The following is a 21,335-nucleotide window of genomic DNA, read 5'->3' as shown; positions in this document are numbered from 1 at the left end:
TAAAAAATTAGCGTTGTGAGGGTTATGGAGAAAAGGCACTTACACACAACTGGTATGTCAATTGGTATAACTACTTCCAATGGTAAGTTAAAACTTTCCTGTGATGTCATTCTTTTTAACTGAATGGACAAAAGTGAAAGTTTGGTAACAATTTATATTAGCAAGAGTGCCATGAAACAGGCACTATCACACATTGCAGATAGGGATCTAGTTTGAGCACACCTCAGTGGAGATAATTTTATAAAATTCCTTTGACCTAGTACAATTTCCTCTATGTACTTATTTTGACAAAATAATCACTATTAGAGCAAAGGTTCATCTATACAAAAGTTCATCTTAGTAACCACAGCATTGTTTGCAATATTAATAAAGAGCCAACCTAACACCAACACTATCTAGACTAGTAACACTGTACTGTATTAATAATGTCTAACACTTATTAATTCTAATTTATGTTACAACTGTAGGATGGAATATATGCAGCCACCAAAATGATACTGTTGAAACTGTTTGGTCATGTAAAAACACTTGCAAAATATGATATTAAGCTAAAATCAAATAGGTTACAAAAGAGTATGTAAACCATTAAAAAGATCTTTTATTTACTGAAGCAAAGACACCAAATGTTACCAATAGTTATTTCTGGAAAGTTCTCTGTGTGTAATATTTATTTTAATAGGAGATAATCTCCTTTGTTGGCATAATTTAAGCAGGCCGAGTGATACCGACTGATAACCCACGCCAGAAGGCAGGGAGCCAAGAACTACAGACTTGCTGCGTTCCTTGAGACGTTTAATGAGTTTTCAGCCATCACAGAACCTGGAGAGACTGAGGACCTGGGTTCGTTCACCCTTGACAGCACCACGGACCCGCTAGGCGACTGGGGAAGCTGCTTGACCTCTACGAACCTGGTTTCACCCCCACAAAGAACACCCCGGCTGGCCTCGCTCCTGGCTTTGTTATGCGGGTCAGCGGGCCAGTGTCACGCATGTTGCACGGTTCGCACAGCGCCAAGCGCAGGCCGTTTTGCGGGCGTTGCTGTTGCCGCTGTAGCAGCGGCGACGCCAGCTTGGGGGCGCCCAGGAGGGAGGGCCGGCGGGAACGCGCGCGGGAGCTGGGGGCGGGCACGGGGGCGCCCCGGCGCCGCTGGCTCCGGCAGGGCGCGCCCCCAGCTCCCGCCACCCGCTGGGGATTCCCCTGGGCGGGCGCCCGGGGAAGTCCCTACGCGCAGGTTCAAGAGCGCGCCGCGCGCCAGCGCGCCACAGGCCGGCAACCCTAGCCATGGCGCGCGGTCTCCAGCTCCTGCTCCTAAGCTGCGGTAGGGCCCGAGACCGCCTGTCGTCTCTCGCCTCCCGCGACCCCCCCCCCCCCCCCCTCTTGCTCACGTCGCTGTCTCTCTTCTTGCAGCCTGCAGCCTGGTGCCAGCAGCGCGGGAAGTGAAGGTGGCGTGTTCCGAGGATGTGGACTTGCCTTGCACCGCCTCCCGGGACCTACAGGTCCCCTACACGGTCTCCTGGGCCAAGGTAAGCCCCGAGATGCCCGCGGGTTGGGATCTGGTCGGCTCTGTCGGAGGCAGCGGGCTGGCGACTTTATGTGGTTGTGGGTCCCGGAGTCTTCCGCGGCCGAACTCCACGTATCCAGTTTGCCACCCCTCTCTCCTCCCCCCCCCCCCCCCCCCCCCAGATCCATGCGCCCTAAGGTACACAGCAAGCAGACTTAGATTTTGTCCCTGCGGACATGAAACCTTAAGTGGCCCGAAATGAATGACCTACGTAAGACGTGTGGAAGGACAGATTGCTTCGTTGGGTTAATTCTGGAGGCCACCTATGCTTGGGCCGGTAGGCCAGGGAGAAAGCAGCCAAGGTGGATTTGGACATTGGACCGGAGGATTTCTGATTTTTGGTGTTTGTGACTGTGATACCCATCAATTTGGGGGTGGAGGGTGATTAATTTGAAAGGAAGAACCAAGAGATAGACGCGATTGAGGTCTGTTTCATAGGTTGTAGTTATCTGCCAGTCATCCCCTTTCTGGGACACCCCTGGCGTCCTTCCTTACCCCTTGCTTCTCTGTCCTCTGGCAGTCTTGAGTTGTGCGGCTCGGAGGGCGTCTGTGACGGTGCTTGAGCGATGTCCATGCATGCTAAGAACAAGTGTCATTGTCCCCACTGTGAAAGGAATGAGTTGCAGAGGCCTTTTTTTTAAGGGTTCCTCTCAGCTGGAACATTTTCAGATTTTAAGATTGCTGTTTTGGTGGCATTGCAAAGCCAAGCCGACACTGCTGTCCCAGGCCCTTGACTCATCTCCTTTAACAAGGTTACTGCCATAACAGCACCTCCAGTTTAAGCCAAATAAATATGATGTCCCGGCTTTATTCTGCAGCTCTCTTTGGCCGTTTTACCTTGAAGCAAATCACGTGCATTTGTACCTTTCTGCCAAAACAGGGTTCTCTTCTGCCCAGTGTCAAAGATGCTGTAAAAACCCAAGCATGTGTATCTGGCTGTTTGACAAGGCAGCATAGGACAGTTGTGTGTGTGTGTCTGTGCACATGTGCGTGTGTGTGTCCTCTGCTGACCAGATTATCAGTTCTCTGGAGACCGTGCAGTACAATTGCTGTTGTGTATTCTGAATGGCACCCAGAGCTTGCCGAGTTAATTGTGAAGGTAGGTGCTCAGTGAATTCAGGCTGGCACTTAGTGAGTTATGCATGGTGGAAATGGTGTTGCAGCCCTGGGACACAGTGTTGTATATGAAAGTAGGTATGTTATTGTTCTTACTTCAGTTTTACCTGCTCACTGTGGAATCAGAGAACACAATATTTCCAAATAGTTCTCATTGTAGAAGCAATAGTGTTTAAAAAAACTAGTGTAAAAACAATATGATTTGAGTGCTTAGCATCTGTTAAACCCTGAGGTAACTATTTACATGCATTAACTGTTTCAAGCCTTCCAGTAGATCTTCCAGGAGATCAGTACTGTTATTCTCTCTACCTTGGAGATTAGGAAACAGCCTTAGGGAGTGACATACCTACTCCCTGTTATATAACTGGCTAAATGATAGCATTGGGATCTGAACCAAGTAGTCTGACTGCACAGCCTCAGTTCTTAAATGTCTATTTTGATGTTTGTTTTCTTTCTTAATTACTTAAGGCAGTGATTTTCAACCTGTGTGCTACAAGATTTTTTTAGAACATGCAATACTTGACTATTTAGTCAGGACCCCTTTCCCTTAAGAGTGTCAAATAACAAAAAAATGACAATAGCCAACACAATAGCTAGCTGTACAGTGTGAATGAATCAAAATTATACCTATTTTCTTTTTGTCTGTATTCTTTTTGCTGCAGAATTTTGTAATTAGTTTATGTGTGCCTAGAGATGAAGAGGGGTGAAAATCGCTGACATAAGAAATAGATAATAAAAGTGTCCCAGGGTTAGCCAGGCAGGGACATAGTTATCTTAAAGAAGGAGAACACATAAAACCACTATTCCTTCCAGAAAGTAATTAAAAGGAAGAAAGAAAGAAAGAAAGAAAGAAAGAAAGAAAGAAAGAAAACAGTATTAATATCCACAGAGGCATAGTTATCTTAAAGGAGAACACATAAAACCACTATTCCTTCCAGAAAGTAATAGAAAGAAAGAAAGAAGGAAAGAAAGAAAGAAAGAAAGAAAGAAAAAAAAAAAAGAAAGAAAGAAAGAAAGAAAGAAAGAAAAGAAAGAAAGAAAAAGAAAGAAAGAAAGAAAAGAAAGAAAAGAAAGAAAGAAAGAGGGAGGGAGGGAGGGAGGGAGGGAGGGAGGGAGGGAGGAAGGAAGGAAGGAAGGAAGGAAGGAAGGAAGGAAGGAAGGAAGGAAGGAAGGAAGGAAGGAAACAGTATTAATATCCACAGGGGAGTGATAAAAAAGTACTCATGAAACAAGCAGATAAAATTTCAGGCTATAAAGTTCAAACAGTTGTCAAGTTAAATCTTCTTGCACAAGGTCACTTGGAATGATACAGTAAACCATAGCAATTAACCTTCGGCTTCTCCTTGGATGTCAGCTGATGATGTAACTATAATGTATATGTTTGTTTATTGAACATGGTTCTTACATGATTTACCCTGAAGGTCTCAAATCTGTGTTAAAAAAAAACAAACAACCCCCCAAAAATGGAGTCTCTTTTTTTCTGTTGGTCCATGAAACAGAGTCATTGAAAAATCATACCATAGTTATGTTTTAAAGAAGTAAACTGTGATTATTGGTAGATAGTAGAGCCATGCTATGCCAATAAATGAATCATTTATCTTGAAAATGATATGCATCGTTTTTTCAAGAACTTTTTAACAGGTCTCAGCATATTCTATAGACATTTGTTGTTTTCCAACCCACAATTATACTTTTGCATCGATTCTTCTTTTATAACAAAAATGGATAGAATGTTCTGGAAATAAGGCCAGTGGTGAAATATTGAAGTACTTTGTTTTATGGAGGATTCAGTGTCTTGTCATTTCCTCCCCCCTGACATTCTTTTTTTTTAATTTTTCTGAAGTTGGAAATGGGGAGGCAGTCAGACAGACTCCCACATGCGCCCGACCGGGATCCACCCAGCATGCCCACCAGGGTGCGATGCTCTGCCCATTTGGGGCAGCCATTCTAGTGCCTGAGGCAGAGGCCACAGAGCCATCCTCAGCACTCGGGCAAACTGTGCTCCAATGGAGCCTTGGCTGCGGGAGGGGAAGAGAGAGACAGAGAGGAAGGAGAGGGGGAGGGGTGGAGAAGCAGATGGGTGCTCCTCCTGTGTGCTCTGGCCAGGAATCGAACCCGGGACTCCCACACGCCAGGAGGACGTTCTACCACTAAGCCAACCGGCCAGGGCCGCCTCTGACATTCTTAGAAAACATTTCAGTCAGGCAGAGAGGTACCTATAAAGTGAGACATTTAAACCTGGTGACTACAACCAGCGTAACTCATATCACCTCCTGCATCTTCACTAATGTGATTTATAAAACCTCTTTGCACAGTTATAGGGTGCCTGCAGGACAAGTGAAGCAGTGAGTCTGTTAGAGTGAGGGTTTTCATTCTTGCACACCTTTTGCATATCACACTTGCGGTTATAACAACTCACAGTTCAGAATTCCATTGACCACTCAGTTCTCTGGCACCAGAGCATGCTGCCACTGTCCCGTTGGCACTGATCACTTGTGATTAACTAACGGACCTATATAAACCTGGTATGTCTAATCATGTGCCCTTTACTAAAAGACTCAAAGTAGATGGTGTCCAAACAGTGTTTATAACATTAATGTGAGCGTGGATGAAACAGTGTCCATTTTATTCTCTCTGTTATGAAAGTACAATGGCAGGGGGAGGAGGCTTAATAGAGGTGTGCACAGGGGGTCAATGGTGGAGCCAAGAGTAGGTAGAGATAGCTCAATTCTTGTTAACCCAGCTTTACTTTCCTGCTCTCTGAGTGTCCTCCTCTCTTTGATCCAACAATGTGTCCTCCTTTTGTCCCCTCCTATATTATATCTTTTAAGGCAGAATGAGCGATTGAGAAGAAATAGGAAAGTTAATGCAGTACACCCATTAAAGATAGCTTTTAAAGCTGTAAATAGATTGTGGTTGTGGGGAGGTATTTTGAGAAAGTATGCAAACAGACTTTGGTCCAGCATTCTTCTTCTACTGGCTGTGACCTTGGGTTAGATTGTAGCATAAGAGGGCACGGCACAATCCCGTGTCTCCCAGGAGTAAGAATATCCATTAAAGGGTGACATCTGTGCTTCATACTGAGCACTCTTGGTTCACACTCTCATTAATGGAAGTGCACTGTTTGGAGGGAGAGGATGACACTGGATGAAGTATCTGGGCATGGTTGATGTTTGCTACTACTACTAATGAGTGGTTATTAATCAGAAAGATGTAGTGCCATCTTTTGTCATGCTAGGAGCTCTGACGACCTATGTTGATGCATAACGAAAGAGGATATATAGTTCAAATCTGGGTGATACTGCGTGGGTGAGGACAGAGATGCGTCACAAGTCAAGTGCCCTCTTTAGATGATTTCCAAAGGAAGGGAGAAAGGGGAAGTAAGACTGGGTTCAGAGAATAGATCAGATTTGAAGTTTATGATATTTAGAAGAGTCCTAGCCGTGGAAGATCATGGGGTATCCTGTGGACTAAGTGATCTGTGGGAGAGCAGGATAATGGCTTGCATGAGGCTACTTCACCACACAGAGATTTCTAGGCCTTCGTTCAATATGAACTTGTCTTCCATGCACATGATAATTTCCTGTTCAGTAGAGTTATACTTTCTGTCTCTACTGCCTTGTGTAATAATGAACCACAAAGCAAGAGGCACTAAGGGGAGCAGAGTGCCTTAGGAGGGGCTGGCGTTGGTGTAGTCTGGGAAGATGTAATCTATGCAGCCACAGGCCCTGATGGACCTACGAAGGAGCCGATGACTGCCATTCTCTGTGCTTCCTTGATTTTAGAATGCCATCTGCTGTAAGAGATTTCTCCTGTGTTTAGGAGAAAAAGAAAACATTTGCTCATTAAATATAGAAGCACTAAAACATTGAGAGGCGAAAGCAATGTATGTATTAGCATCAGAGGAAAGTCATACTGTCCCTATTGGTACTTATATTACGTGACCTGGTTGAATCAATTTCACGGGCTCCACATTAGGTCAAACCATGCAAGATTAAAGTTGATTTTCAGATGTCTGTCATGTTTACACTTATATTATTTCATAAATATTTCTAAGTCTCAAGTATATATCAAGCCCTGGGCCTGGCAGTGGCCATTCCAAGGTCAACAGATCTTTTGCAGAGCACCATCTTGAGCAAAGGCATGGACATAGGGATCTGCAAGCATTTTGGAGAGATTTAGAGGGATTGAGAGGGGAGAATTGTACAGCAGAAGGCTGAGAGATGGGGTTAGAAAGTAGGCTGGGAACAGATTGTGAAGAACCTTGAATGCCAAACTATAAGGGCTTGAACTTCATCTTTTGACAGCAAGCGGCCATTTAAAGTTTTCATGTAAAGAATATGACATAATGAAAAATGTCACATTCCTTGTGAAGGATAGAATCTGATTCGTCCTGAAAGATGAGTTTCACAGTAAGGCTCTATTCTTGCACTGCAGTGAAACTTCATCAGGTTAACTTGATGAGACCTGACCACAGGCATGGGATATACCTCCCCTTCCCTCTTGGTCACTAGGCCTGTCTACGTGATTCTGTGGAAGAGTGGGCTGGGCAGAATATGCTTGCCAAGGAGGGGGAAATAGAAGTCTCAGCCAGACAAGAATGTCGATGACTGAGATTTTTGGATAATGATTAGACAGAGCAAAGTTGCTCAAATCTTTTAGCTTGGAAGAGGATAGAGAGGAAGAAGGCAACTGAGAGTTAAATAGAAAAAAACCCAAAACCAAAACCAAATCAAACCAAACACTTGTTTTTCATGAATAGAAAGGGGAACTTAAATCACATGAGGACTGGATTATCTTAGTTCTGCACTTGATTATGTCACTCTACAAATAAGAGGAAGTTAAAAGAAGGTCTCAGTCAAGGGTAATCAACCTTTTTATACCGACTGCCCACTTTTGTATCTCTGTTAGTAGTAAAATTTTCTAACTACCCACGGGTTCCACAGTAATGGTGATTTATAAAGTAGGGAAGTAACTTGACTTTATAAAATTTATAAAGCAAAGTTACAGCAAGTTAAAGCATATAATAATAATTACTTACCAAGTAGTTTATGTCAGATTTTCGCTAAGTTTGGCAGAATAAATCTTTATAAAACAACTTACTATAGTTAAATCTATCTTTTTATTTATACTTTGGTTGCTCCTCTGTGGCCCACCATGAAAGCTGGAACGCCCACTAGGGGATGGTAGGGACCAGGTTGACTACCGCTGGTCCCAGTGATGTAAGGGAAGGCTTTATGTAGAGCAGGACTAAAAAGAGATTCACTTACTTAAAACAGTGTTCCTCTGTCTATAACTGTTTCCATGATTCCTTCCTGGTTACTCCTGTGATGACCCCAAATTTTCTACCAGCAGTCCTTGGCGCAAACCAGATCTAGACTAAGGTACTTTCCTAAGATTCTTTTATACCCATAAGCCTACTTTTGATTTTTGTTTTTGCACAGGGGATATTTGGGTAAAGTCCCTGTGTGTCGTGTAGTGCTGGGGTAGATATAAAAGCCCAAGTCTTGTTAGTATCACTTTTATTTTCCCAGAGCACTGACTAGTCTACTGCTTGTTCTTGTGCCAGTTCTCCAAGAGAGGATAGATTCCAGAAGAGCTGGGAGTTGTCTAGGATTAAGGGTCTAGCTGGGATAACTTATGGGAAAGTAAGGATGGTAGCTGCCATAAACAACCTTTATTCACCTTGGTCCAGACACACTGGGTCAGTCTGGAGAGCAGAGGTTCTAATCAGATCAGGCCCTGGTGTCTCATCCCCAAGGAGTGGGAGATGTATGAGTCAGACGGATAAAGCAGGACTAGCCTAGAGGCTGGAGTGTGTGGGGATGGTGGAGATGGCCCCCTCTTTGCCATACTTATTTATGGGATGATGCATTGTGTCACTATCAGTTAAGACTCATTTGTATAGGATTATAATTCAGTCAAAAGTAGTTTAAAGAAAAGGGAATAATTAAAATGGAAAATATTTCAAAATCAAAGTATAGTTTACACTTCAGTTATGGCTGGTATTGTGGATTGAATTGTGTCCCACAAAAAGTCCTAAGGTCACATTGTAAATGTGACCTTATTTGGAAATAGTTTTTTTTTATTTTTTCAGATGTAATCAAGGTAAAGTGAGGTCATACTTGATTAGGCTGGGTCCTAGTCCAATGACCAGGGTCCTTAAAAGCAGAGGAAACAGAGACACAGATACAGACACACACACAGGGAGAATACCATGTGAGGATGGAGGCAGAGACTGGAGTGATCTGTCCACAAACAGGAATGCCAGAGCTTCCAGCAACACCAGAAGCTAGGAGTGAGGTGTGAGACAGATTGTCCCCAGAGCCTTCAGGGAGAGCAGGGCCCAGCAAACACTTCGACTTTTGACTTTTGGCCTCCAGCTCTGTAAGAGATTAAATTCTTGCTGTTTTAAGTCACTCAATTTGTGGTACTTGGTCATGGCAGCTCTAGGAATCAAATACAGCTAGATTTTGTAGCTTATAAATATCCTCAGGGCTTCATGTCTCTCTGTCTCTCAGCTCCTCCTTCCTTCATGTAGGTTTTACTATCACCCTCAACATGCAGTGAAATAGTAGCTGATGACTGCAAACTTGTATGTTTTCCCAGGGTCAAGTACAAAGGAAAAGAGCTTGCCTTTTTTTTAATATCTCAATGGATGTCTGATTATACTTCAGTGGCATTGATTGGGTCATGTGTCCATCAGAACCTGCTAATCCGGTCACAGATGTCAGGCTTGAGTTAGGTGTGCCTCCTCTAGAACCAGATGTTGTGCCCCATGAAGGACATGACCTCAGCCCACAAGGGTGCCCCTGAAGGTCCAGCAGTACTCATAAGACACGATGGGAGAAGGATAGATGGCATGAACAATGAGTGGTCTAACTTTACCTTCAAAGGGGTTTTGACACATTGTGATGGTGCTTTAGAAAATTCAGTGTTGTGGATATTTTAGAGACATTGTATGTAGAAAAATAATTCTTTCCAAGAACAGAGATTGGGAGTTTTAGAAAACTTTGCCAGAGAGGACGCTGGAAGTATGAACAGGAATGACTGAGTGAAGTGGGTGGAGTGGAGAGGTATCAGAGATTATTTCTATTGCCAGTGTTATCAATTATAAAGTGCTTTTGTGTGTTTTCTGATTTGATTCTTAAAATAACTCCATGAGGTAAGTGAGGCAGTCCAAATGTGGAAGTGAGATGAAGTGGTTTTATGGAAGGTGCCCCAGCAAACTGATGGAGAGGTCTTTTGATTCCAAGACCAGTGCCCTTGCAACTTTCTCATGGTATCAAAAATTCACCCGTTCATTTCGCAAATACTTTTTGAATATTTCTTATGTGCAGAGAAATATTTAGAATGTTGAATGAAACCTTGGCAAGAATGGAAAAGAGGATAATGATATTTTTAGGGCTTTCTGTGTGATTGATGCTGTGCTAGATGTCCACCTCCATCATCACAGGTATCTTTACCCCAACATTGTGAGATACAATGACCACCTAACCCCCACACTCCCATCTCTGTGGAGCAAATGAAGCCAGACAGCTATTTAGTCAGTTGGCCAAGACAGAACTCATCATGGTGGGGCTGAGTTTGGTTCCAGGTCCAAAGTCTGTGTTCTTAATTATGTTGCCTCTGCCATATTCGTGACTGTTAACAGCCATAAATTTATCTCTGTCTGTTAGAGCCAGTAAAGTTCAAAGTGGAAAATCATTTTTCCAATAAAATACACTTAAAAAAAAAGATGTTAATGTGCATACATTCTACCCTCATTATGACATCAACCTCCAAGCCAAACTATTTTGCATGTTATAAAGAGCTGTTTTTATGATGAATGGTTATTATATTGGCACTTTAATTGAGTCAGAAACCAAGGTACATGAATGTTAGTGCATGAAAAATGCAATAAAAAATGCTGTTCAATGTGATTGGAATATATCAGATTAATTTAATACCACCTTTAAACACTTAAAGTCCATACCTTTAAATGTTTAATCAAATTGTTGAAATAAATATTTACATGCATATAACATTGCCCTCAAAAAAAATCTCTTTCCTTTCTTGTAGTTTCCTATCACATTCTTAACGGATTTCATGTATAATAAATTTGGATTTCAGGTTTGTGATCAACATTCTTTCTTTGTCATAGGAATGGAAGTGTAGCCCTCTTGTATTCAAATATAGTAATCTAGGAGGTTAGTATATATTTGGATATAATGATGTAAACTTAAAAAACTACCTTATTCAGTAGAGTTTTTGATTAAAATATTGGTTTATTTTCAGCCATATTTAACTATTTATTTGATTTCTTTTATTCTGGTTGAATTTTTAATGTTCATCATTAAAAAAAACCCACTTTAATTCACATGCCCTTAAAATTACTACTTGTATTTGATTGATTTAGTATTCAGCAAATTAAAGAGAGTTTATTTTCATTTAGGGCTGGTGGTTTCCTTCTGGTCAAATTGCAATTTTAGAGAAAGAATATGGTATTTAAATTATTTAGTCAAACTGCTGGTTGAGACAAGTCAAAAGTCTGTAGGCTTTCTGAAAATGAGACATCCTATATTTTGCCCTTTTCTAGTTCAATAAAAAAGGTAGAATGGTCAGCATAAGCATTAAAGCAGGGAGTGTGGATCTTTACAACATAATTGGGATGAGTGTTTAGAGAAATTAACTTGTCCAAATTGTGTGTGGGTTAGCCCTCTACGATATTAGTGTGCGAAAGCATATGTTAAATCATTTCCATCAGTCATACCTGCCTGTGAGTGAATCTAAGGGTTCCTTTTGTTATAAATTACTATTTCCTCTAATGCTTTAGCAGAGATTCAGTGAAACACTTTTAGATTTGGAATGTTTAAAGATCTATTCCTGCCATGGTTGAATTCGTGCCAGTCAAATGATCCTAATAACACATAAAACAAAGCAAAGTTGAGGATGGGCTGTTTGCTGTTACTCTGTCTTCCTGCCACTGAAATTCTCCCTCGGTTCTTAAATGCTGCTGCAGCTGCGGCGGTGAGCTCCCCTGGTACTACCATATGATAGCCACTTGGCTGCAGAGCTGAAGATAATGACTTGAACTTCTACATACCAAGCCTCTCGGTTCTGCTAGTGCTCCACTCCCACTCTCAGCATGCAGCATTAACATAAAAGCTACAGCTATTTTTGTGGCTTGTAGGCAAATCCCAGATTCCCCAGTTGGAGTCATGTGAGAAGGTGTCGATGCAAGAAACGTCCAGACCTGTAGAGAATTTTTATGAGTTGACTTGAGCCAAACTGACGACAATAGCCAGGAAGCAAAATCTCAATGGATTGAGGAAATGCTCTGGAGAATGGCAGTTTTGCAGTTTATCTCAAAGGAGGAGATGTAAAAGGGGATTATATGAAATCCATTGGTGATAGATTAAGGGGGCGGGAGAAAACAAAGCAGGGAAATCTCGGATTGGATAAGAAGGCCGAATGGAGAAACACATACTTCTCTCACATTGGTGGGTATGGCATGGTCAGTAATTAACATGTGCAGCACATGGAGATGGTGTGTGGGATCAGGAAAACAAGGAGGGGCTGTAGGCTCTGCTCTGTGGGGCTGTGCTCCGAGGGGTCTGGAAAAGGGGTTACTCTGACTTTTTAAAGGTATGTCATCTTAGATGCAAAAAAGACAGTAGACAGGTTCAGTTTAGGTCAAGATTGGCCTTTGTCACAGAAGCTCCAGGCCTCAAATATGACTACCCACGATGACCCACTCTTAGGAATTTTTTGTTCAGACCATCCTGTGGTTTGTAAGGCCTGTCATGCGTGCCTCCCCTGAGCTCCTCTGGTTTAGTGTGTGCCCCCTTTTTCATCCACAAAGGTATATCTTAAAATAACAAAAAAGAAGAGGAATAAGCATTGTCTATCCCCTCGGCTTGAAACCAGAGGAGGCTTATGAAATATTTCCAGGTACATTGTGTGACTTTACAGGTTCCTTTTGCTAGAGTGAGTTATCAGGCAAAGAGAGGAGTTTGTTACTGTGGCAAGAGTTCCCAGGTAAAGCAAGCAGTTTTTCTTATTCTCTGAATCTTTCAGGAAGGCACAGGATGGGGCCATTGGAAGATGACTCCACGAGAATTGAGATCCTTTGCCATGATCCCACTGTTATCTGTGATGGGATATCACAATTCCGCAGGGTGCTTTGGGATTCCCTGTTCTGCCTTTCCCCTACTTCTTCTTGTCTTTCTCATGATCTCACCTGACTTTGTTTTGCTATTAGAAAATAACTATAGTCCTCTTGGAGGTTTTGCTAGAGGCCCATGGAAATCTGACAACCAAACACATTACTATTTGTTGCTGTGACTGCTGATGTTTGACATGAATTCTCTTATGCATATAGGTAGAAGAAGGCCACTGCCAGCCAGTTCTCATCAGCTGGGCATACTTACTTTGTAGGACACAGCGGCTATCATGATAATCAGGCTCTCTTTATGTAAATAATTGCAATAATTTATGTCTCCACCAATTTGGAGGGGTTGGAAGTTTTGGTCTTGACTTTCAGATGGGCCTTTCTGAACTGAGGGAGGGAGCTACTGGATGGCAGAGGAGGCCCCCAGGAGAAAACCAGGGGCAGATCATCTCAAAATGATTATTGCAGTGATCATTTTGGACAAAGTGATTGTTAATCTCTTTAGATGCTGAGATATCAAGCAAAACATAGTTCCAGTGAGATCTGTCAGAAAGAAATCTGAGTTGAATGCATTTGGAGTTCAAATTTAAAAGACATCACTGTGGAGATTGCAGAGACTAGACCGACTTGATTAGTTCATACTGGAGGTGGGGGGTGGGACGTCTTGGAACAGATTGCCATTGGTCCTGAATACCCAACCCACGAAAGCTCTGGCAGACAGGAGCACCTCTGCCTGCAGCGAGGTGGGGGCAGGTGTGAGCAGACGATGAGGCCTTAGTTTGTGGTTCAATTTGTCATGAAAAGGGGAAAACTGAGCTATATTACATGTGTTCTAAAGTCTACCGGTTGCCTTATTTTTTTCTAAGGTTCCTTAGCCAAGCCTACTTTTTTTTTTCCTTTTCCTTTTGAACACCTAAAGGCCCCAGTCTATAGATCTTTGATTATTTAGGAAGGAACCTTTCAACATAAGAAGAACCGTCAAGAAATGAGATTTACGTTCTTAGACTTGGCCTGAGAAAAGCCATTAGTCTTAGCAGCCCTGTGCCTGTGGTGAATGGAGCAGGGATCCTTGCAGCAGCAATAAATCTGCCAGCAGATGTCTCTGCAGCCCACTCCATGGGAATGCTGACTGTGCCTGAGGCTGTGGCAGCTGGAGCCTGAGCTTTCTGGTGACTTGCAGTGTGTTCCCTAACTTAATAAATTAAGCAGAAACCAACCACTGAGGCTGTGTGTGTGTGTGTGTGTATGTGTGTGTGTGTGTTCTCTCCTGGTCTGCCTTGGCCTCATTGGGTGTTCCCCTGGTCCCTTGGTTATTTATTTCCCTGAACGATTCCCTTTTGAGAAGGAGGAGAGGAGTTGTAGGTGTCCCCAGGTCAAGATGAAACATTGGCAGGTGGTGGCAAAGACAGTGGCCAAGAAGAGTGTACAGGCAGTGTCTTACCCTCAGGTGGCACTCTGATGCTATTGCAATGCTGGGGACAGGTAAGGAATGCCACTCTAGCCACCCAGCATAGGGTTAGGGGCTTCCCATAAACACCAAAAACAGTGATTAACCTTACTGTTTGTTTAAATCTGATTTAGAAGCTTTGAAACTTTTCATTGGAGGATGGACAGGCAAGTTAATTAGGCAAATTAAAGATATATCTGGGGAAAAGAGAATTGATGGTGAATGCTTATATCTTTGAAGTAAGAGTGGAAAAAAAGACCCCAGCAATTAATCACAAAGATAGTTCAGGGAAAGAAAGCCAGCCAGATTAGTTTGGCTAAGTTTGGCATCTACCCCAGTCAGGCTGGTCTGCCCTGGGGACAATGATCGAAGCTGTAACTGCCCTTTTGTGGGTACCTTCATATGACTACCAAATGATCTGGCACAAAATCTCCACATGGCACTATTGTCACTTGTCTTCATACTGTAGTAGAGAGGGTAAGACCAGTGCCTGCGGAGGTGTCCCGGATGACCATACAGATTTGCAGACTTCCGAGAACAGGGACATTACTCACGGGGGGCAGCACTCATCTGTGTCTCCGTGCTTTTCATTGGGTTGTCTGGAATGATCTTGACAGATTTAGGAATGTTTTCAAATAAAAGGTTGGGGTACAAACATAAGAATCAGTCAATGGTGGATTGGTATCTGGAAACAGGAGAACATTTAATATAGAACAGTCAGCAACAGAATCTGATTCAAAGTAATTGACCCACTTCATGAAATCATCATCAACACATCTGTCACGTCAACAGCCACACTTTCTCTCTTACGTTGGGTAGAAGGTGGGATACAAAGGATCATAAAATGTAGTCCTGATCTAATTCCAAAAAAGACAGAGCCTTGAAGAATTGTCATAGATTCTCTCTTCCTCCCCCAAAGGTCATACATTCACATAATATCTTGTTTAAAAAAAAAATTGTCGAGTATGGATTTTATAAAAACAAGAGGTAGCACCTTGGTGTGGAGGCAGGTCTGTCAGGAGAGCATGACTGAGTATGATTCTGTTTTAACAGCTTACAGAGGCTGGTGAAGAGTGGTTAGAGGCGCCCCAGGAAGAGCTGCAGAACTTTCACCAGAGGAAGCAAAAAGGCTCTTTCGAGGCCTTCAGTGAAGGGCTGTATTCCCTGAAGATCCGAAACACTACCAGCCGCAGCTCAGGGACATACCGATGTACTCTGGAGGGGCTGGCAGGGCAGAGGAACCAAAGTGGCGTGGTGGTCTTGAACGTAACAGGTGAGGGGATCTGCTGCACTCGTTTTCTCTTGTAAAAATGCGTGTGCACTTTGTGCAGGTCCTGCAATGGACCTTCTCAGTTGGAGCCCAAGTCAGAAGCTCTGGATCACATCTGTGGCCAAAAGCTAAATTCTACTTCAACAATGTCATGAGTTATTCTTGAACTATGGACAGATCTATTCAGCCTGACTGCGGTAGATGCCAAATGTAGTAAAAAAAACTAATCTGGCTGTTGTTTATTCATGTATAAAAAGTCCTTTGGAGCAAATAGAAATATCTAAGTCTAATTTTGGAAGACAGAGAAATTGTGTGGTTCCCAAATACCAGATAGCTGTATAATGCTCTGCTCATTTGGGACCTTGTGACCTGGCCAAAGGTAGTTGCTTCCTGCTTCTACCTTTTGACATGAGAACAGCACTCCCCTCCCTCTTTACGGTGCTTAACTTTCGCAGTTGCTCAGCTTAGGCCAAAGGAAAAGAGTACAGCAAGAAAATAATGTTCCACTGACAAGATACACATTTTTGCTCCAAGAATCGAGGGTTGAGACAAGGATTAGTTCCTTGGAGGTTTTTCATAACTTCTTTATGTAGCTTAAAATGCAACTTTTGCCCAATTCTTGTTAGTGGCTGAGGCTTGAAATGACAAACATGTTGTTGTCATTGAGCCCCTGATGTTTTACAATAGCTACTTTTTCCTATCAGGTATTTGAAGGAAATATGAGTCAGGATAATATTCTGATACTCCCAAGAACACATCACTGTTCATTGGTCAGTGTTTAGATTTGGTTCACTGCTACGAACATGTTTGCACGCACGCACACATACACACTCACAAACACACACCCTTATAGCTCTTCTCAGTCACTAGCTCTTTACGTTGTTTTGTTTGACTTTGTGGAACCTACTACGCCTGACACGCTACATTCTCTGCTGTATCCTGGCACAGAGTAGGCACTCAGTGAATATTATTCACATGAATGAGAACTGAGAGCAGCTGGCAGGCAAGAGTGGAGGTAAAAAGAAAGAGAGAGCTGATTTTCTTTTCTTTCCTCTTCCAAGGCCTCCAAATTGCCCAGAAGTTAAGTGGTCAGACTCTAGAGTCACTTAGATCTCGTTCAAATATTAGCTGTGTTGTTTGTTAGCATGTGATCTTGGGTAAATCTCTAATAGATTCTAAACCTCAGTTCCAGCATCTCTAAAATGATGATAATAATTTCTGCAACATAGGCTTGTTTTGGAGGTTAAATGAGCTATTGCGCTGGGTTGCCTAGTATAGCTCCTGCGGTAGACTGAGTGCTCAGTAAAAGTTAGGAACCATTAGGACAATGGCTCTCAACCTTGAGTCTCGTGAAAATCCATCCCTTGACTATTGCACTAACTTTTAAATTTAGTATCTGGGGTATACGATTTTCTTGAGGCCCATCTGTGGTCCTTGGGAAGAACCCCCCTCATCACCTGCTCTCCACCTGCACCTGCCTGGCCTTTAGGCAGACTCAGTTAGCAACCTCGTTCCCCCAAACAGCTCACTAGACGTCATGCCTTAGCAGGGAGAGGCTGTCTCCGCCATGTCCCCTCCTGCACTGAACGCCTCACTTGCTCTCCCAGAGTGCTGCAACCACAGCCTTGAACAGCCTTGGGGAGCTATTCTGTCGGCCACCCTTGCCATCAGCCATGGTGGAGGAGCTTTAACAATTTTACAGAAGTATGTCTACTTGCTCTGTAGCTGGGCTGCTGCCCTGCCTCATGTCACAGTCCCACAGTCCTCCTGCTGTCCGCATGCCTAGCAGTCTACTCAACCCTGATGAAGGTAGATTATGTTCCAATCAATAAGTAGTGGTGCAGCTGATATAAAGGCAAATGAAAGCCAAGAAACACTGGACATTTGAAATGGAGGCTGATGGGCAGCAGCAGAGTAAGTCTGGACCAGACTTCTGGTTCTGCCATGTGCCTGAGTCCCTCTGCCTCTCTGGGCCTTGACTCTGTCCTCTGTATTTTTTTGTTTGTTTTCTTTTTTTTTTTAACAGACAGAGAGAGAGAATCAGAGAGAGGGATAGATAGGGACAGACAGGAACGGAGAGAGATGAGGAGCATCAATCATCAGTTTTTCTTGGTGACACCTTAGTTGTTCATTGATTGCTTTCTCATATGTGCCTTGACCACGGGCCTTTAGCAGACCGAGTAACCCCTTGCTCAAGCCAGCGACCTTGGGTCCAAGCTGGTGAGCTTTTACTCAAACCAGATGAGTCCGCGCTCAAGCTGGCGACCTCGGGGTCTCGAACCTGGGTCCTTCCGCATCCCAGTCCGACGCTGTATCCACTACACCACTGCCTGGTCAGGCGACTCTGTCCTCTGTAAAACGAGGATACTCACACCTACCCCAGAAGGCTCAGTGAGATGCTGTCTGGGATTCCCATTGCACACAGCTGGCTAGAGTGAGGTTGGGCTCTGGCTGCCGCCATCACCATCACTGCTGTGATTACTGCTGTCCTTCTGATGGCACAGATGTGAGGGCAGGTCTGGGAGACAAGGACTTAAAAAGCAGAAACAAAGCATCTTAGTTTTTTTATTATGGTAGAAGAGTCCTGTTAAATGACTTCATATTTCATTTATTTATTTATTTATTTTATTTAGGATGCCGCAAGGAGCACAGAGAGGCAACTTTCAAAAAATACAGAGCTGAGATTGTACTGCTGTTGGCCTTGGTAGTTTTCTACTTAACACTCATCATTTTCACTTGTGTAAGTATCTTCTTAAAATATCTGTTATCATGAAAAGATCACCTGGGGCACCAGTCTGCATGTTTTGTAGATAGTGTGAATCATTTAATGATAGGGAGAGATTGCCTCCATGCCCTGCACTTACTGAGATCCCCCCAGACTGTGAGAATCATTACAGCAAGCTCTCACTCGCTTTTTGTCTGGTGGCTCTGCACAGAGCACTGAGACGAGACATGAAGTAAGGTGCAGGAAGGAGATTTGAGAAATGCCAGAGAATTCCACTGGAGTACTAGAGGCCCTTGCAGTTACAGGGGTGGAAAGTGCAGCAGTGATCACCCACCATCCAGGGCAGATGCAGTGTTCTTGTAGGCAAGGGAGCAGCACAGCCACCCTGTGAAAGAGCAATGTCCTTCACCCGCCCCTGAACTATCTCCTCTTAGGGGCTCTCTCCTTATATTTTGTTACTCCCACCCACTTCTTGAGAATTAGCCCTGAGAACCCAGAGCAGTGGGGTACATGAAGAGTGTCTGCTGGTCCAGTGCTTAGGAATCCTTGGCATGCCCTTGAGCAACTGGTAGCAGGCTCCAGCTTAAAGACCCTGAGCCTCTTTCTGCATAGCAGCTCATCTGTGTTGACCAAGGTTGTGGGGCAGTGGGGTCAGCGCTGAGCCTGACCCACCAGGAAGTGATCTTTCCCATATGTGTGGTTCCATCAGGAAAGGCTGGCTACTTAGGAACAGGGACAAATCTCACCCACAAGCTATGCCAGGGCTTTTTTGGGTTACTGATTGGGTCTCTGTTCATTTACTTGCTTCTCTGTCCATGTACTCATCTCTCTGGTTGCTATTTTAGACATTAATCAATTAAAAGACAACACAGTGAGCACCTACTGTATACAAGGCATTAAGCTAGGCATTGTAGGGGATATAAAGAGGTGTAAGACATAGTTCCTGCCTTAGAGTTATTTGTACATCAGATAATTGGAATTACTAGGCAGTAAATTTAAAAAGTGAGTGACTTTAGTTTCTTGTTGTAAATGCCTGTTTCAGTGGGCACTGATTTTTCTGTACAGATACTTAACAGTAGGGGCTTGAGATGACCCCAGCCTGTAATCAGTGCATCCCCTGGTCAGAGGTTAGAGAGAGCAGTGAAATAATCCAAGCCTGCTGTCAAGTGAGTAAGGTAGCCAGCATAACAAGGGCTTCCAGATTGAGCTGTCTGGTAGCCCTTAGTGAATGGAGTTTAAATTGAGGTGACAATAGATGCATTTTCCCAAGTGTTCACTTCTCAAATATCTCTTTTATTTTATTTTTTAGAAGTTTGCACAACAGCAGAGTACTTTTCCAGATTTTTCTAAACTCAGCATGGAACGAGCTTTTCTTCCAGTCACCTCCCCAACCAAGCCTGTGGAGCTAGTAACGCTACACAAAACAGAACTTGTATGAGCAGGACTTCTGCAGCTTGTTTTTCCTAAAGTCAAGGGCTCAGCGGTGTGCCTGTGTGTCACACAGGGCAGAAGAAGAATGTGCCCCACACTGAAGATGGCAGCCTTCCTGTGAAGTCCTTCACTGGACCGAAACCTCTGAAAGGGGATCGCACTACACTTTTGTGAACTGGACTTTGAAAACCCTCTCATGACCACAGAATATGGAGCCGCCTGCAGGAGGCTCTCTAGTGCTGCTTCCCCACAGCTCTCTTCTTAGCATTTCATTTGGCTATCTGGTCGACCTCTTTGAAATTTTTTTCAGTCATATAAAAGCTATGGTGAGACACTGGTTGGGAAAGGATCTTGGAAAATATGAACCTCCAGAGCTGGTCCCAGGACAGACTCTTGAGGACAGCTGCACATCTGGGAAACATCTCTTTGAATTTGCTATGTTTCCTTATACTAGCCCAGATGTTTTATGTCTAGGAGAAATGGACAGGCCATGCTGTGAGATAGTAGGAAACATTTAGCAAATAATTTCCTGGTGTGAAGGCCCTGCTATTACTAAGGAGTATTATGTGTACATGGAAAAAATGGGTCCATGAACTCTTCCCCAGCAGGGCCTTTTCATCTGGGAAAGACATCTATAAAGAAACAATAAAGAAAAATGCCATCTTTATTTTTATATCTCTATGTATGCTTGTGAAAGGAGGACTTGTATTTTTTCTCCTTTTTAAATCTCTGTCTACAGTGAGATATCATTGCTAACTGACAAGCACCCTGACTATGGAGAGTGGGAAGACATCAGAGAGGGTGACAGTGGGACAGAAATCTGTTCAGTAACCTGGTGGAAATGCTGGACTAATCATGCAGTCTAGGTTCTAGCCCTAGTTGTCCCACTACCTGTGCGATCTTGGGCAAGATCTTAGGGTTTCTGTTGTTTCAGTTGGAAGGCAAAAGGTTGTTGTATGAGTTGATTGTAATGATATGTGTGAAAATACTCTGAAAAAGTATAAAGTACTATATGAATCTGAAACTCTATTGAGTCATTCCCTTACTATTGATTGCAGTGGTGTTCTGGGCAGGGGAGAATGATTCTCACTTTTTATGTTTTGCATTGTTCCAAACAACAAAAAAAAAATCTATAAAGGAGACTCCCGTCGTCTTCTGTATGAGTTCCTTTGGGGAAGCAAGGAGGGCGGTTCAGTGGTCTGCTCTTGAAGCATAATCCATAAGTACTCCATGAGCCATGGAATGTGGGGAGAGGGAACTCACAAATGTCACATTAGTATTTTGGCAATTGTTATGTTTTGCTTATCAAATTTGGCCCCTTCCCTACTTGCTTTCCAAAGAGATTTTACCCCTTCAGTAGTGTGTGCATTGCCACATAAGCATCAGAGAGTGAAAGGGGTGCTAAGTTGATTGAGGGTTTTTGCCTTCGTCACAGCTCTCGTGTTATTAAATGTATCCGTGTGGATAAGGAGTGTTTTTCTTTTTATATTTAAGACAACTTCTGAGACTTTGGGATGAGTGCTAGGATGTCTGTAAACTAGTGTGAGAACCTGAGCTCAAGGTGAAATTCTAGAAGTGAAAGATTGGCTGAGAGGAGGACATTTATGACAGGAAGACTGCTATTAATGGCAC

The 21,335-nt window shown here is 43.3% G+C and overlaps 1 protein-coding gene across 2 annotated transcripts; it reads left to right on the top strand.

The window, feature by feature from the left end:
* Positions 1-1,102: 1,102 nt before the first annotated feature.
* CD83 (CD83 molecule) lies at positions 1,103-20,720 on the top strand. 2 transcript variants are annotated; one of them, XM_066268351.1, is made up of 5 exons: positions 1,103-1,318; positions 1,408-1,523; positions 15,331-15,550; positions 18,181-18,287; positions 19,585-20,720. In XM_066268351.1, exons 1-5 carry the CDS (start codon positions 1,282-1,284, stop codon positions 19,708-19,710), a joined length of 606 nt encoding a protein of 201 aa, XP_066124448.1. In that variant the 5' UTR covers positions 1,103-1,281; the 3' UTR covers positions 19,711-20,720. The 2 variants fall into 2 exon arrangements, with proteins under 2 accessions (XP_066124448.1, XP_066124447.1); XM_066268350.1 differs by having other exon boundaries at positions 1,105-1,318; positions 19,582-20,720.
* The last annotated feature ends 615 nt before the right edge of the window (positions 20,721-21,335 follow it).

Source organism: Saccopteryx bilineata, chromosome 3, assembly GCF_036850765.1.
Source record: "Saccopteryx bilineata isolate mSacBil1 chromosome 3, mSacBil1_pri_phased_curated, whole genome shotgun sequence".
NCBI classification, from domain to species: domain Eukaryota; kingdom Metazoa; phylum Chordata; class Mammalia; order Chiroptera; family Emballonuridae; genus Saccopteryx; species Saccopteryx bilineata.
This window is presented reverse-complemented; position numbering and strand designations above follow the sequence as displayed.

Excerpts from the sequence above, each read along its gene's own strand:
- CD83 (XM_066268350.1), top strand. The coding sequence starts at position 1,282 with ATGGCGCGCGGTCTCCAGCTCCTGCTCCTAAGCTGCG. Across the intron at positions 1,524-15,330 it reads ACACGGTCTCCTGGGCCAAG|CTTACAGAGGCTGGTGAAGA; the intron begins GTAAGCCCCGAG and ends CTGTTTTAACAG. Across the intron at positions 15,551-18,180 it reads GGTGGTCTTGAACGTAACAG|GATGCCGCAAGGAGCACAGA; the intron begins GTGAGGGGATCT and ends TATTTTATTTAG.